Here is a 17,426-nt window from a genome sequence, read left to right on the forward strand (position 1 = left end):
GAGGGGTGGCCTGCCCTTATTCCCTGCATGGCACCCCAAAGCAGCAGATGGTTGCTATGTCAGGACTGTGCCTAGTCAGCCCTTCTCTGTCTCCCACCCCCCCAGGACCTTCCCGCAGTTGCGTAGGAGACAACCAAAATGGCCTTCCAGGAGGTTTAGGTTGGTCTTTTATATTGGGATTGGTGTCAAATTTGAACTGGGATTTTAGCAGTCTCAAAGCATCAGTGATAACTGAACATAAGGGGAGAATGAGTCACATATTTGAGTGCTTAACTATATTCAAGGCCCTGTGCTGGACATCTTGGATCATCCTGAGACCAGCCAGCCTGGCCTCTGCCTTCAAGAAACTTAGATTGATTAGTGAAGAACACACAGGGAGTGCCCCCATGCCCGTGGGAAGGTTCACCTGGGCTACAAGATGTTGTGACATCCCCATTCAGAGGTTGGACAGATGATGCATGCTTGTGGCAGGGACCCCTCCTCTGAAGAGAGGGCATTTGCATTAGGCCTTGAAGGATGAGTAGGAGTTGGGAGACTCAGGCTATGGCCTGGTAAGCTGTCAGATAGCAGGTGCTGACGTCTGGCCTCCTCCTGGCAATGGCTCTCAATTCTCTGCTGCTCCAGGCCCTCTGCCTTGTCACTGTTCCTTCTGGTGAGATTGGAATGCCTATTTGGCTCTGCAGAACTTGGGACCACAGCTCTTTAAATGGTCAGTCTGAGGAGTGGGGGCAGGTACCCATCCTCTCCCAGTCGTGCTCCTTACCCCTGGCCTATGGGTGCTTGTGAGAAGGTGTGATGGTGGTGGCAGGTTTCAGCACTCCTGGCTCACTGAGGCTCGGAGGAGGGAATTCCTGGTGATACTCATCAAACTGCTGTCTGTGAAAGAGATTGTTCAAGGATCCTCCTAACCCCACTTTGGGAAGGGCAGTAAAGGTACTGACAGTGGGAGCCATCAGCCAGTCCAGTGGAAGGTGTGTCCTTAGAGAATGTTGGCCTCTCTTTGAGCATTAACAGAGCACAGGGTGGTTGGAGACACAGAGGTACCTATAGAAAGAAGAGAGAAATTATCTCAAGTCTCAGAGTGTTGTGGAAAGGGAATGGTGTTGGCTATCCCACCCTCCATGGGTCCCATGCCCTTGACCTTTGTTACAATCCTAAGGCTCTGTTCCTCCCAAGCTGGTCTCTCACCAGCTCCGGCTCTCAAAGCATGGTCTCTTTCCCATCATGATATAGATTAGCATTATTCAATAAAGACACACTGTGAGCCACATAAATAAAACTTATCAACAGGTGAAATTAATTTTAATTATATATTTTATTTAATCCAAGGATTTAAAAGATTTTATCATGTGACACTGACCACATAAACATGCCCGATAGCTGCCTGTGGCTAGTGGTACTGTGTTGGACAGGGCAGATCTAGGCCCGGGGGCCAGTGAAGAGGTATGATTGTAATCACACATCTCATTAGGACTGGACAAAGCCAAATCTCAGTCCAGTTCTCTGTTTAAAAGATCCCTGATGGAAAACACAGAGGTTTTCTGGGTTTCTGCTGATTTTGTTCAGGTCAGTTTTAGTTGTGCTTTTTAGTCGAGCTCTGTCTTAGGCCCTGCCTTGCATGCGTTTCTGTCTTTGAGTTTCAGCTCTCTAAAGAGAAGGCCTCTTGGGGGGCTCTTCTGCCTCCCAAAGCACCTCCTCCTAGAGTCATTGCAAATAACTCCTGGCAGTCTTTTACTAGCTAATTGGGGATTGAAGTCAAGATTCTTCTGGTGATTTCTAGATTTTTTTTTTTTTTTTTTTTTTTTGCGGCAAAGTCTCACTTTGTTACCCTCGGTAAGGTACCATGGCGTCACAGCTTATAGCAACCTCAAACTTTTGGGCTTAAGTGATTGTTTTGCCTCACCCTCCCGAGTAGCAGGAACTACAGGTGCCCACCACAGTGCCCAACTATTTTTGGTTGCAGTTGTCATTGTTGTTTAGCTGACCTGGGCTGGGCTGAAACCTGCCAGCCTCAGTGTATGTGGCTGGCGCCCTAGTACTGAGCTATAGGCGCCGAGCCTCTAGGTTTTTTTGTTGTTGTTGAAAGAAAATAAACCCAGTTAACCAGTATTTTTTTTTTTTTTTTTTGAGACAGAACCTCTGTTCCCCTCAGCAGACTGCATTGGCATCACAGCTCACAGCAACCTCCAACTCCTGGGCTTAAGCGATTTTCTTGCCTCAGCCTCCCAAGTAGCTGGGACTACAGGCACCCACCACAATGCCTGGCCATTTTTTAGTTGCAGTTGTCATTGTTTGGCTGGCCTGGGCTGGATTCGAACCCGCCAGCTCTGGTGTATATGGCTGGCTCCTTAGCCACTTGAGGCACAGGTGCCAAGCCTAACCAGCGTCTTGAGGTAGTTTTTCCTGCCTTGACCAGATTTTGACAAAGCATGGGATCTGAAAGCTTTATTGCCCCAGGAATTTAGTGAGAGATGACTAAGAGGTTACTAATTGATCTTCGGTTAGATATAACTCTGAAAGATTGGAAGGGAAAAGCTTTCTTGTAAAGAGCGGATAGTTCCTGGTGTCTGCCTTAAGGGAGGCAGTCGAGAGGCTGGTGACTGAGCTGACTCAGGAGTGTGCCAGGTTTTCTGAGCAGCCGGTCCTTGCTGGCGGGAAGAGGGACAGAAGAGCAGTTTCTGGGCACCTCTGGTGCCGACCCCACCCTGTCTGGTCTTCTCCTTAGTCGGGGATGGGGAGCTGGTCAAATGACCCAAACACACATTCCCCCCAGCCAAACGTGCACTTCCCACCAGCCTGGGGGGCAGCAGACAGGGGTCTCAATGTTGACTTTTTGTATGACCTGGCCAAGTCACTTCCCTTCCTGGGCCTCAGTCCCCTCCACCTGCAAAAGGAGGGAAGAAGTCTGGATGGGGTTTGGGCTCTGAATTTGGCTGTGATTGTGCCTTGACTCTCCCTTTCCCTCACATGGAAATGCTCTGTTCTCTTTGCTGAGCTCCAGGTGACGCAAGCCCCTGCCCTCCACCCTCAGACCAACCCATGGCCCAAACCTGAGGCTGAGATTCATGGTTCTTGCAAGTAGGGATGGGACCTCTGCTGTATCCTCTTACCTAAACCCTGTGCCTCTCTCCCCACTCTATTTCACCATCCTGTTACTGCCCTGCCGAGTTCCCTGTCCCATCCCACCCCTTTAGGGAAGAATGGAAGTCCCTCTGGGGCCTGATCCTTGCCACTCCTGGGCTCCTTCAGCTTCCCCTCACTCAGGCTGTCTGGCCCAGGGGGCTTTTGCAAACACTCCTTCTCTCCCTGGAGCCCCTTCTTTTTGCTTCTGGCTTCTGCCTGGTTCCCCTTTAAGACCAAGTGTGTAGTCCCTGACTCTACATGGCTTGATTATTTGTTCATTTATCCCTTCACTTATTCAATAAGTTCTGACCTACTATGTACCTGGCCCTGAGCTAGATGCTGGAGAAGTGGGGACATCTTGAAGTTTCATTGGAGAAGACAGACATTAAGTCAATACTTGGAAGCATTTGAACCTGCAGGTTGCAAGTGTCTTAAACTTGGAGTGCCTTGCCCCTCACACCCTGCTTGGCCAGGTGTCCTTTTTCGGTATTCTCCTGTCAGCCAGCCCACCTGCAGTCACAGCACATGATGGGTTATGGGAAGGGCTGGTTTGTTTTTCCTGTCTTTCTCACTAGGCCATGCCCCCATTCCAGGTATCTGGTAGGTACTCAGTCAATGTTGGTCGAATGAATGGATGAAATGGTGATTTGGATGATAGATAGAAAAATTTTTCTGTAAAATACCCCCCAAATCCTGTAATGAAGCATTTTCCTTACCTTTCACCCAGTGTGCAAGTTTCACTAGAAAGATTCCAGGTATAGCCAGGGCACCTGGAGGTCCTCCTTTGCTTTGCTTGTAGAGAGTAGCAGGTTGATCTCTAGGCCTGTCACTTGCTGTCAGGCCTGCAGAGCAGTTTTCTCCATTGCCTCTGGTCCCGGGAGCCACATGTCACTGGATGCCCAAGTTGATGAGTTCCCATAGCTATGCATGGCAGCTTCCTTCTCGGGGCTCCTTTGCAGGGGGCAGCCGGGAGACCTGGGACCCACACCTGTTGTCTGGTTTATTCATAGCTAGATTTGTTGTTTTGGGTTCTCTCCCACCATCTTGGTCAATTTTTTTTAAATGAAATTAACTCTGCTATATTCAGTTCTGTGAGTTTGGACAAATGCATTGAATCAAGAATATACCACTAAAGTTATGATACAGAACAGTTTTGTCACCCCCAAATTCTCTGGTACTGCCCCTTTGACGTCAGCTGCTCCCCTCATCCTCTGGCCCTGGCAGCCACACATTTGTTTTCTCTTCCTAAAGTTGTACCTTTTCAGAATGTCATATACATGGAGTCGTATGGCATGTAGCCTTTTGGGTCTGGCTCCTTTCCCTTGGCAGCGTGCGTTCTGCATCCATCCATGTTGTGGGGATCAGTGTGCCCCCTTTATGCTGCTGAGTAGCAACCCTGTGTGTGGACGTGCCAGTTTGTCCATCCGTTCTGTTGAAGTATGTTTTGTATTGTTTTTACTTTTTGGCAATTACAAATAAAACCTCTGAAAACATTCACACACAGGTTTTTATGTGAATGGTTTTGTTCCTCTTATTGGACTGTGAAGGCATAGGGTTGCCAGGTCACTCGGTGAGTGTTCGTTTAACTTGATAAGGAACTGCCAGACTGCTTTCTAAGGCAGCTGCTCCGAACTGTATCCCACCAGCAGCTTATGAAAGCTCTTGTTCTGCAGCCTTGTTAGCACTTGGTATTGTCAACTTTTATTTACTTGCTTACTTATTTATTTATATTTAAGACAGAGTCTCACTGTGTCGCCCTGGGTAGAGTGCCGTGGTATCACAGCTCACATCAACCTCCAACTCTTGGATTTAAGCGATTCTCTGGCCTTAGCCTCCCAAGTAGCTGGGACTACAGGTGCCCACCACAATGCCCGGCTATTTTTTGGTCATAGTTGTCATTCTTGTTTGGGAGGCCCGGCCTAGATTTGAACCCGCCAACTCCAGTGTATGTGGCTGGCACCCTAGTCACTGAGCTACAGGCGCCGAGCCAACTTTTAAAAATATTAGCCATTCTAATGAGGCATACCATCTAGCTTTTAATCTGCAGTTTTCTGTCTGACCTCTCAGATTCTGACAGAGTTTAAATATCACTGGATATGATTTGCAAGGCTGTTATCCATACCCATGTGAGAACTGATTTCTTGAGGTGGAATTTGTGGGTGCTTAGAGCAAAAGAGCAACAGAATAATCAAACCTTCCTAAACTGGTTTTTTTCTTTTTTCTTTTTATTTATTTATTTATTTAGAGATAGGCTCTCACTCTTTTGCCCGCGGCTAGCACTGTGGCATCAGCCTCACTCACAGCAACTTGGGCTCAAGTGAGCCTGCCTCAGTCTCCTGAGTACCTGGAACTACAGGTGCCTGCCACAATGCCCAGCTAGTTTTTCTATTTTTAGTAGAGGCAGGGTCTTACTCTTGCTCTGGCTGGTCTTAAACTTCTAGCCTCAATTGTTTCTCTCACCTTGGCCTCCCAGAGTGTTAGGATTATAGGCGTGAGCCACCAAGCCTAGCCCTTAAAATTTTTTGAAGAAAATGTTATACCATTTCATTTTCTAATTTTAGAATTACAAATATTAGCTATTAATTTGGTTAAATTCTTTGTGTTAGAATTGCTATTTGCCAACTACACGCTCACATGAAGGAAAAACATAATTATAGTCTAGTGAGGGGGTAGGGGGAGGAGGGAGGATGACTGGTGAGATATCACCTGATGTGCACAATGTGAGGGTGTTCAGCCTCCTCAACTATAACTTGAACTTCACCTTAGAAATGCAAACAATGTAACGTAAACATTTGTACTCTCATGTTAATCTGAAATTTAAAAAAAAAAAAGACTTGCTACTTGCTTAACCCAACTTGTAGTGAGTAGACACTGCTGATCTTAATTAAAATTTCCTTGATCTCTTTTTTTTTTTTTTTTTTTTTTTTATAGACAGTCTCTCACTTTATCACCCTCAGTAGATTGTTACGGCGTCACAGCTCATAACAACCTTCAACTCCTAAGCTTAGGCAATTCTCTTGCCTCAGCCTCCCAAGTAGCTGGGATTATAGGCACCTACTAGAGTGCCTGGCTATTTTTTTGTTGCAGTTTGGCCAGGGCCTGGTTTGAACCTGCCACTCCCAGTATGTAGGGCAGGCACACTACCCACTGAGCCACAGGCGCCAGCCGAGCTGTTCATCTTAACTCTCCCTTTTGTATGGTAGGCTGTACAGTCTGCATTCGTGAAACATAATATTTTAAGCTCTTCATTTTATTGGTGGCCATAATATATTTTTCCCTTCCCTCTTTCTAGGCTCCTAATCGTCAGCTCATGACTTACTGGCTGCAGGAGCTTCAGCAGAAGAGATGGGAATATTGCAACAATCTTGACATGGTCAAGTGGGACAGCAAGACCTCCCCAGTTCCTGGGGATTTTCCTAAGGGTCTGGTAGCTAGAGATAACACAGGTAAGTCAGAAAAGAAGTAGACCTGTGTAACCTCTTTGTGTATTGCCATTTGACACAGTAAGTCACCTTAGCAGTGAATGGAAATGAATTCAAAAGGAAAATAATGATGAGCCCTTATGAGCGAGCAGCATTCCATAGTTACCAAGTAATTCCATGTATGAATCACATTCAAGTTCAACCATGACCTTGGAGTCAAGTGAGACCAGTGCAGACTAGGTCAGTGCACAGTAAGATGTGGTGTTATGACTCCAGTTCTGACCGCAGGGTCAGCCTGCTCTCCACACACCTGAAGATGAGGTGCTCATGCCCATACATTCATACGGGGGTACACTGGCACTGGTTGACAGGTGTACATTGGGAAGGTATTCTTGAAACATTCTGCTTATGATTACTTGTGATTCTCTAGTGTTTCTAAGGAGGACTTTAGTCCTCAAACACTGATTTCATTCTCTTCTGGATCTGTGGCATTTCTGTAACTTGAGGTAGTCATTCCCAGGCCATTTGCAGTGTGGAGACAATGTAGCTTAATATTTCAATATAAAAAATTAAAACCCTATGATCTTTTCATGATTGATTGTGTAGAGCCCTTTAGAAAGAACAAGACAACAATTATTTGCTGACCACCCTGCCCCCAAAGACTGTGGGGCTGGGATTATTTTTGTGACACCCCCTCCCCCTTCATACAGGAAGAAGAGGCCCAGAAAGAAACAGCAAGGCCTAAAAAGGCCAGGGCATTATACTAGCATTTGTTAAGGACTTCAAGAGTACACACTAAAATTTAAACCAGTTGGGTTGGTTCTAACTTTTCCGTACAGAGATGTAGTCTGCACATGATAAAACCCTTGGGACCCTCTGCTCAGCAGTACCAGGCCTACATCTGAGTTCCCAGTCGCACCAAGAGGGTATTGGCAGATATGCAACCCATTTGTCCCAGAAACAAATGCCCTCCTAGAGTTTAGTTTTTCTTATCCAAATTTGCCAATTTTGTTTTTACTATTCACAGTATTTTTCAGCAGCTTATTAACCCTCTGGTCGGTGAGAAGTTATTGTATCTGTATCTGTTGATAGGTTCTCGTATGAGAATTCCCAAGTCATTTTCGTGGCTGTCTTGGCCTTCTGAATAAGAGCTGAGCAGAGGCCCTTTTTCAAGTGTATGTCCCCTCTATATTTAGTTCAGAATTCTTAGTCATTGTTGAACAAGTTTTTTTTTTTTTTTAAAGCTGCTATGATAGTGGCTTTTCATCAGAAGAAGCTCTATGACTCAGTATCTAAGTCATCTGGAGCATTTAGAAACCCCGTAGGGCAGCAGTTCTCAACCTATGGCTCGCAACTCACGGGAACTGTATTAAAGGGTTGCGGCATTAGAAAGGTTGAGAACTACTGCTGTGGGGAAACCGACAGTCTCCATTATGGTGGCTAGTGCCTTTGGCATAGAAGATGCTTTATTCTGAGGACACAAAATAAGGCTCAAGTTTAATGTTAAACTGAAAGGAGGGCAAAGAAGTAGCACCTAGTCCTGTGATCTGTCTGTGACACTTGTCTTTCTTTTAAGCTAGATTGTGCTGACTAGAGAGCCAGAGAAAGCATCTGAAGCTCATGTTTGGTTCTCTTGCTTCGGTTTCGGGTCTTACCATCTGACATTGTTCATTCATTCACCACAGTAGGCACCCACAATAAGCTTGGTCCTTTCCCTCTCAGAATCCTTTCGTAGGTCCTTTCCTAGTCTAGCAGGTGGTCTTGCAGAGACAAAGTGAGATAAGTGTGAGGGAAGAGGAAGTGCAGGATATGGGGCTGTGAGTGGTCCGAGCTAGGCTCCTGCTGGTCAGGGACCTCTCTGAGGAAGTGACATCTAAGCTGGGGCCTGGAGGCACACCCAGGCCTGGAGCCAGAGCCACGAGAGACTCAGCTGTTTCAGTGGTGCAGTGCCTTAAAGATTTTATGGATAGGAGTGACTTTTGACATCTACCAAGTGATAGTGAGTAAGAACAAATAATGAAACTTTGGACCACGGAGCAATCTGTGGAACTGTAATAGATCAGGAAGTCAAAAAGTCTAAAACAGGAAGTCAAGAACAGACTGTGTTTCAGCCCCTTTTGTTTCTTCATCAGATAAAAACTGGTTAAGAGGTAATTGTGCTGTGTTGTGTGGCAGTGTGGGGGTGGTTTCTGAACCTGCGTCTGGAGTTATCTGCTCAGCTTGCTAGCTAACCTTGCTAACTCTAGCCAGAATTGAAGGTGAGGCCAGTGCCTATAATCCTTCGCTCTGGGAGGCTGAGGTAGGTGGTTTGCTTGAGCTCAGGAGTTCAAGACTAGCCTGAGCAAGAGCGAGAGCCCCATCTCTACTACAAAAAAAAAAAAAAAAAAAAAAAAAAACTAGCCAGGCATTGTAGTGGATGCCTTGTAGTCCCAGCTACTCAGGAGGCTGAAGCAAGACGATGGCTTGAGGCCAGGAGTTTGAGGTTGCTGTAAGCTCTGACACTATGGTGCTCTACCTAGGACATTGGAGTGAGACTCTGTTTCAAAAAAAAGAATTGAAAATGAATGTTTTTGTAACTCTTGATTTGCATTAAAAAATAAAACCTTTTCCTACTATTGTTTCCTAGTCATGCAGTTTGGGAACATTTTCATTTGTAGTTTAGAACATTTTCATTGCATATGCTGTCACCCATCAGGATCTTCCTAGCTCCTAAAGCCATTGTGGGGGAAGACATAGAGAATGACCATTTTGCTTTAAAAGCCAGTTGTATATCTTAGAAGGCAGCTGAGAGTCTTGACTCTGATGTCTACTGTAGTAGTTGTCAGAATCTGAGTACTTGTCTTCTGGTTCAGGGGTGGTGTACTATGCCCCATGGAAATGAAATTGGTCTACCTTCCTTCATGGTTCTGTTCTGAGAGTCACATGGGAAACTACATTATTATGTGTAAAGAGCCATATGTAAGATGATACCATTTTGAATAGGTTAGGATTATGTTCACCTATAGTTAACAGGAAACCTGGACCACAGCGACTTACAAAGAGGTACTTGCTGTCTCATATGATAGGTAGCTCGTGGCTGGCTCAGCTACTCACTGTGCCATTGAGAGACCCTAGCTGTTTCTAAACTTTCTCTTCTCCATCCCTAGAGTATTTTTCCTGACTCATGCCAGTTGCCCACTGGGTGGCACCTATACCAAAGAGGAAAACGCTTTCCCAGAAACCCCAATAGGGCACTGTCACATAATTGCCTATATATAGATTTTAGAATCCATGTCTTCTGAGATAGACAGTTGTTTGACTGTAACCTGCAGCTTTGTGTTAGTAGTAGTCAAGAATCAGAGAATGGGATAAATTTGTAGTCTGCTTACCTTTTCTGTCATCTTTCCATTCTGCAGCCCAGCCAGAATTAGGCCTTGCCTCAAATGCCATTCTACGTTAGCTTCCCTGTTTGGATAGATAAAGACCTAGTTTCAACACAAAAGAATAATTTGCAAGCCTGGGGAGAATGGCTCAAGCCTGTAATCCCAGCACTCTGGGAGGCTGAGACAGGTGGATCCCTTTGGATCCCTTTCGCTCATGAGATCAAGACTAGCCTGTGAAAGACTAAGACCCCCCATCTCTACTAAAATAGAAAAAGTAGCTGGGTGTCATGGTGGGTGCCTATAGTCCTAGCTACTTGAGAAACTGAGGCAGGAGGATCTCTTGAGCCCAAGAGTTTGAGGTTGCTATGAGCTATGATGATGCCACAGCTCTCAACCCAGGGCAATAGAGTGAAACTCTGTCTCAATAATAATAATAATTTGTGAAGATAAAATCAAGGGTGCACAGACCTTTGTAGCTGTTGAGAATGAGATGACAGAACCCAAGGAGGTATTGATAAATAGCTAATAGCCTCATTCCAAGATGCATGTCTAGCATAGTCCGTCTGCTTCATTCCCCACATAACGTAGTACAAAAACAAGCCGGGGATAGTGAGACCCTGTTCTTAAGACTTCCTGAGGGTTCAGGAACCCCGAAGCACTCACAATCTTAGCCAGCTTCAGTGCCTAAGTACCTGTTTGAATATGGATGGTGTTTCTTGCAGAATATTGTATTGTGAAGTCACCCCGAGGGGTGACCACACATTTCCTCTTCTGAAGCAGCTGCATCAAATTGTTTAACTGTCGCACTCTTTTTTTTTTTTTTTTTTTTTTTGGTGCAGGTTTTGGCTGGGGCTGGGTTTGAACCTGCCACCTCCAGCATATGGGGCCGGCGCCCTACTCCTTGAGCCACAGGTGCCGCCCTAACTGTCGCACTCTTAACAGCTTATGTGTGAGGAAAGGGTGGAGGGTTGGGGGGTTGGCTGCTCCTTCTGTTCCCAGAGCAGCTTGTGTGGGGTCCTGGGCTGCCAGAAGGGAAACCACAGGGTGGAATGCACACCCAGGTTAGCAGTGCCACTGTGTCACGTGTTGTTGGATGTCTTGTCCCATGAAGTGATCAAAGCTGTGTCTCTGTGCATGACGTGCCTTATTTCAAAGTGTCTGTTGTGGTCGTTATCAGCTGTGTATCTGAGAGGCAGCATGATTTGGTGGAGGAGGTTTATGGGACCTTGAGCACATCATGGTTGCCCCATCTGTGAGCCAGCTTCCTCTGGTATGAAGGTTCTATGAAAGCCAGGCCATGAAAGGTCACAGCTGCATGGGAGGGAAGCCAGGCAGGAGGGGCTGAGTGGGGTTAGGTCCAGCTCTGGGAGGACCCTGCTGGAAGCTCACAGAGAAGGTCTTAAAGGGGACTGTTGGGAACAGCCCTGGGGTTTGGTGCCAGCAGAGACAACCTCAGCCTCACCCTGGTGGGACTTGGTCCAAGTGAACTCAGGGCCACCGTAGCTGTGGATGGGGTGAGGATGGCAGCTGAGCTGGACTGCAGGACAAGCAAGGAGTGAAGAGAGAGAGGAGGGAGTCGGTGTGAACCTCCCACCCTTATTCAGGGACTGTGTGAGGTGAGGTGGCAGGAGAAAGGGAAGTAGGAGGGCTGATGAATGTAAACCCACTGAAGAGCTGCAGAGGCCTCTGTTGCCTCCTGCCCTGCTTCCTTAGCTGGGCCTTCCTGCCGTGCCACACGAGGGAGTGACTTTTTACTTGTTCATTCAGCCACTTGCCAACATTTATTGGGTCCCTCCTCCATGCCAGATGTTAGGTTAGCAAATCAGACAGGTTCAGTGTGACAGATTTGTGTCCTTGGTGATGGGTAGAGAGGGCAGACAGCCAAGGAATTAACTAGACTCATGGACTGATGCACCTGGGGGCTCTGAGTCCTGACTTGCTGCCCCTGGTTTTTGATGCTTAAATGTCGCTGTGCCCCCTGACCACTCCTCACAGTCTGGATTAAAACTCACTTGATAAAAAATAGTCAGAATAGCCTCACCCTGTCCTCCCCCACCTCCTGCTGGTGACTTCCAAACTCATTTGCAGTGCCCTGTGAGGCAGGTGGGAACTTTCTCTGGTACCTGCTGTGGCCCTCAGTTGGGTCTTATGGGAGCTCTGCCACAGCCTGGGCTCTGCTCTCCACAGGCAAGAAGCAAGAGAGGAGAGGGAGACGAGCTGAGGCCATCCAGATGTGAGTAGAAACTGCCCCATGTGGGAGAGTCCCAGCACTCGGCACTGTTAGGTGGGAAGGGAAGCTGAGACTGGAATTAAGAGTTGTCACATAAGCATTTGAAAAAAAAAATTTTTTTTTTTGAGACAGAGCCTCAAGCTATCCCCCTGGGTAGAGTGCTGTGACATCACAGCTCACAGCAACCTCCAACTCCTGGGCTCAAGCCAGTCTCCTGCCTCAGCCTCCCAAGTTGCTGGGACCACAGGCACCCGCCACAGCGCCTGGCTATTTTTTGGTTATAGCTGTCATTGTTGTTTGGTGGGCTCAGGCTGGATTCGAACCCGCCACCTTAGGTGTATATGGCTGGCGCCTTAGCCACTTGAGCCACAGGCGCCGAGCCCATTTGAAAATGTTTTAAAAGAACAGAGAAGGTGTAAACACCAGAACCATCTAGCACAGAGTTTCTCTCCCCAGTGAGCCTGCAGGACAGAGGCCATGTTTATGAACACAGGTCCATCCTCTTAAAATCTTTGAGGAAATGTTGCCATGTCCTAGTTTGTGTTCCCTGAATGTCCTTCCTGAGGCAGCCTCTGAATACTAATGTTGGGACACAAATTGAGGAGAAGCCAGCAACTCTGCATTTAATTAAATAAAACTCACATAGTCTTTTAAGTACCAAAAACCAGACAAAAAAGACAATCACAGCAAACGTGCACTAAGCTGGGGAGTAGTAGCTTCTTTTTCAAGTTAAGTTAGAAATTCTTTCTCCAACAGGTACTTTCCTGGTCTCTGGTCCCTTTTCTCCACCCCACCCCCAGGGCACTGAGCTGCACAGGAAGTGTTTCCAGTGTGGGCTGTGGGTTGCTGCGAGGCCTGAGGTTTTCTTGGTAATAGACGCTTTGCCACAGAACATTTGACAACCCAGGCCCACCAAGAAGCCATTTGTCACCTTGCTGCCAGCCCACACAGGAAGGAGAAGCTGGACTTGCTGTAATAGGAATGAAGACAGTTTGTTGAGTTAATATCCCAGCTGGGCTTAGAATTGCAATGCTTTGCTGGTGGCAGGTCTGTGAAGACCAGCCTTCGGAAACTGAGCACCAGGTGGACCTTTTCAACAACAAGTCCAGTGGTTTATAATGGCCATGTAACACTTGTGTGCCACAGGCCAGGTGACTGACTGGGCTCTGGCCTGGCTCTGGGCTTCTGTCTCCTGACACAGTAGATAGGGAGACTGGACTAGATTGTATGTGGTTGAACTTTTGTTCCTTTTGTTTATTGGAACCCATTTTCCAAATGGACTCTAATCTTTTTCTTCTCTTTCTTTTCTTTTTTTTGAGATAAGGTCTCATTTTGCTGCCTAGACTAGAGTGCAGTGGTATCACCATAGCTCACTATAGCCTTACACTCGTGGGCTTGAGTGATTCTCCTGCCTCAGCCTCCCAACTTCTTGCTTCACAGTCTTGTATTCCATTCCTGAGCCTATGATTCTTCTGTTCCCCAGGATGCTCTCTTGCTTTTCCTAGTCAGAACTCTGCTTGGAAGCTGTGTACTGACTTTCCTGGCCATAGACAGGTTCCCTAACAGATGCATAGCCATCACTTTTTTTGTGTCACGCCCAAGACACCTTCCCAGTGTGTTCTCAGAGCTTTCCCCACACTGACCATGCTCAAGGTAGTAACCTGCCTTCCAAGTGCAACCTGTTGTCAAGAATTCCCATTCAGGACAGTGCTCCTACGGCCTGGGCAGCCCGGGACGCCCTGTGCTCTGTCTTTACCAGGGCTCAGTGACCTTCACAACAGGGACCTGAGCCCACTGACTCTGATTGTGTGCCTGTCTGATTAGAAACTAACTTTTTCTAGAACACTGGTGGTTAGCAGTTCAATTCTGATTTTGTTTTCGCAGAAAGAGTGGTCATTGATCTTCTTGATACAGAAATGTTTTATTAAAAAAAGTCGTAGGTCACACTGATTATTGTAAAGTAATACTACATCTTGTTTGCCGGTGTGCCCTCTTCTCAGATTATGTCAGTTGGAAATGTTTTTGTCAAAACATGTTTTTCGGCCGGGCGTGGTGGCTCACGCCTGTTGTCCCAGCGCTATGGGAGGCTGAGGCGAGTGGATCGCCTGAGCTCAGCCCAGTTCGAGACCAGCTAAAGACCAGCGTGAGGCAGAGTGAGCCAGAGTGAGACCCCATCTCTACAACAACAACAACAAGACAGCCAGACCTTGTGATCCCATCTACATGGGGGCCAAGAGACGCTACAGGAGGAAGAAGTAAAAAAAAAATTAAAAACAAACAAACAAAAAACCCCATGTTTTTCATGGTCGTTTTATGATGAGAAATTTTAAACATAGGTGGAAATAAAACAGATAATATTGCCTCCATGTTTATTAGGCAGTCCTTTCTTGTTTCATTGATACTCCTGTCCACTTAATTTTGTTATTTTGAAGCAAATATTATTTTGTTAAGTAACAATTGTTATTTCGAAGTAAATTCTGAACATATTGTTTTAACCTTAAGTATTTCAGTTTCTATTTTAAAGATACTGTAAAATTTGATTGATTGTACTTTAGATTCAGTGTGTTTGCCTATAATTTACTAAAATGCTATTCTGTGACATGCAAACTTAATTTTCTCATGTTTATATTCTTCCCACTTACTTAGAAAAAAGGGAGTGTAGAATAATCTGATCTTCACTTTGCTTTTATTCTTTTTTTTACCTAACAGTTTATCCTGGAAATTGTTTATTATCAGTACTGGTGAGTGGACCTTGATCCCAGGTTTTTGCAAGGTTTACTGATTTACAAGACTAGAGGAAAATTCTACCCTCTTCTCTGCCTGGGCCAGCACTGTTAATGCTTGTGGTTTAAAGCGTATCACAACCTATGTTTCTTTGAGAAACATAGATCTCTTTAGGTGAAAATGGTTTCAGAGCACCAAAGCTACTCACATTATATATTTATATAGTAGATATTAAAAATATGCCATTAAATATATATAGCTATATATTGGTATAGTTTAGATTCCTTTCTTTCCCCTCCCTCTCTCCCTTTTCTTTCTCTCCTTCCTTCTTCCTTTTTCTTTTCTTTTCTTTCCTTTTGCTCCTCTTCCCTTCCCTCCCCTCCCCCTCCCTTTTCTTTCTTTCTTTCAAGACAGGGTCTTGTTTATAACTCACAGCAAACCTCAAATTCCTGGGCTCAACTGATCCTTTTGCCTCAGCCTCCTAATTGGACTGCAGGTGCACACCACCATGCCTGGCTAATTTTTCTAATTTTTGTAGAAATAGTTTCATATGTTGCTTAGGCTGGTCTCAAATTCCTGATCTCCAGCCAACCTCCCACCTTGGCCTCCCAGAGTGTTAGGATTACAGGCGTGAGCCATTGCACCCAGCCTAGTTTAGATTTCTGTATAGTATATTGAGTCATTGTCTTATGTAGGTTGTTAAAATTTGTCTGGAAACATTGAGTAACTGACATTTGTTTGTCTTTCTTTCAGATTTAATCTATCAGCACCCTAATGCTTCTGCAGAAACAGCCAGAAATGTCTTGGCTGTGGAGACTACGCCTGGAGAGCTGGTGGGAGAACAAGCTGCCAGCCAGCCCACCCCTGGGCACCCAAATGCTATCAACTTTTACTCTTTGAAACAGTGGGGCAATGAGCTCAGGTAAGTCTCTGGAAAGTGGCATATGAAATTGAAATTGGATCATTTCTGATAATGTATGTTATCATTTTATAGATGAAGTTATAAAACCACCTCACGTGGTTTTGTAAAGGTCTCTGTCATTTACTGTGTACTTTCCATAGGTGACTAGCTTGTGTCATGCACCGTATACCTGTCTGTTCCGTGTGTGACTCTGTGCTAGACGTTTTCACACTCATGGCTTAGCTGCTTGACTCTGAGGTAGGCCATATGGTTGCCATTTTACAGAGACTGAAACTGGCTGAGGGGGTGTATGTCACAAGGCTCCAGACTGCGGAGCTCAGGCTCCCCTTTGGGCCTGGCCCTGCCTCCCCAACACTGGGACTGGCCGTCCCATGCTTTGGACATCCTGCTGTGCTTGAGCATGGGCTGTGAGAGTAGAGGTGGGGGGTCTCTCTCTGTCTCCCAGGCTAGCTCACAGCAACCTCAAAGTCCTGGGCTCAAGTGATGCTTCTGGCTCAGCCTCCCGAGTTGCTGGGACTACAGATGCCATAATGCCTGGCTAATTTTTCTGTTTTTAGTAGAGACAGGGGTTTTGCTCTTGCTCAGGCTGGTCTCAAATGCCTGAGCTCAAATAATCATCTCACCTAGGCTTCCCAGAGTCTGGGGATTGTAGGCATGAGCTATCACACCCAGCCTTTTTTGTTGTTTTAAAGGAAAGCTTTATTGAGGTGTAATTCACATACCATACAGTTCATTCATTTAAAATGTACAGTTCAATGGTTTTTAGTATATCCATAGTTTTGCAGCCTTCACTACAATTTTTGAACGTTTCCATCACCCCAAAGAGAAACTATCCATGCCATTTTCTTCCCAGTAACGACTAATCTATTTTCTGTCTCTATGAATTTGTTTATTCTTGACATTTCATATAAATGGCACCAAACAGTGAGTGGTTGTGCTGGCTTCTTTCACTCAGCATAATGCTTTCAAGGTTCATGCATGTTGTATCATGTATCAGTATTTCATTTCCATTTATGGCCAAGTACAAATAAATTCCCTTGTATTTTGTTTTTCTGTTCATCAGTTGGTGGGCATTTGGGTTGTTTCTGCTTTTTGACCATTTATGAATGATGCTGCTATGAACACTGGTGTACAGGTTTTTGTGTGGACACATTTTCATTTCTCTTGGATATTTACTGGGGGTGGAATTGCTGAGTGACATGCTAACTCCATGCATAGCCTCTGAAGGAACCAACAGACTGTTTTCAGCTGCACCATGTGACAGTTCCACCAGCAGTGTATGAGGGTCCCAATTTCTCCCGATCCCCTCCAGCACTTGTTATGATCTGTCTTTTTGATCTTCATCATCCTAGGGGGTGTGAAGTGGGATCTCGCTGTGGTTTTGATTTGCATTTCCCTATTGACTAATGATGTTAAGCATCTTTTCGTGTGCTTAGTGGCTATTTGAATATCTTCTTTGGAGCCATAATTATTCAGATCCTTTACCCATTTTTAGTTGCATTGTCATTTTATTTTATTTTATTTTATTTTATATTTATTTATTGATTTATATTGAGACAGAGCCTCAAGCTGTCACCCTGGGTAGCATCACAGCTCACAGCAACCTCAAACTCCTGGGCTTAAGCGATTCTCTTGCCTCAGCC

At 45.6% G+C, this 17,426-nt stretch overlaps 1 protein-coding gene across 2 annotated transcripts in view; it reads left to right on the top strand.

The window, feature by feature from the left end:
• Positions 1 to 17,426, top strand: part of TBC1D2B (TBC1 domain family member 2B) — a 95,267-nt gene that overhangs the window by 17,334 nt on the left and 60,507 nt on the right. For both annotated transcript variants that reach the window (XM_012801845.2, XM_023510071.1), the window contains exons 2-3: positions 6,416 to 6,569; positions 15,615 to 15,783. In XM_012801845.2, coding sequence (XP_012657299.1) covers positions 6,434 to 6,569; positions 15,615 to 15,783 — 305 coding nt within the window. In that variant the 5' untranslated portion in view covers positions 6,416 to 6,433. The remainder of the gene's footprint in view (positions 1 to 6,415; positions 6,570 to 15,614; positions 15,784 to 17,426) is intronic.

This window comes from Otolemur garnettii, unplaced genomic scaffold (genome assembly GCF_000181295.1).
Source record: "Otolemur garnettii isolate 467f Iridium unplaced genomic scaffold, OtoGar3 scaffold00011, whole genome shotgun sequence".
Taxonomy (NCBI): Eukaryota; Metazoa; Chordata; class Mammalia; order Primates; family Galagidae; genus Otolemur; species Otolemur garnettii.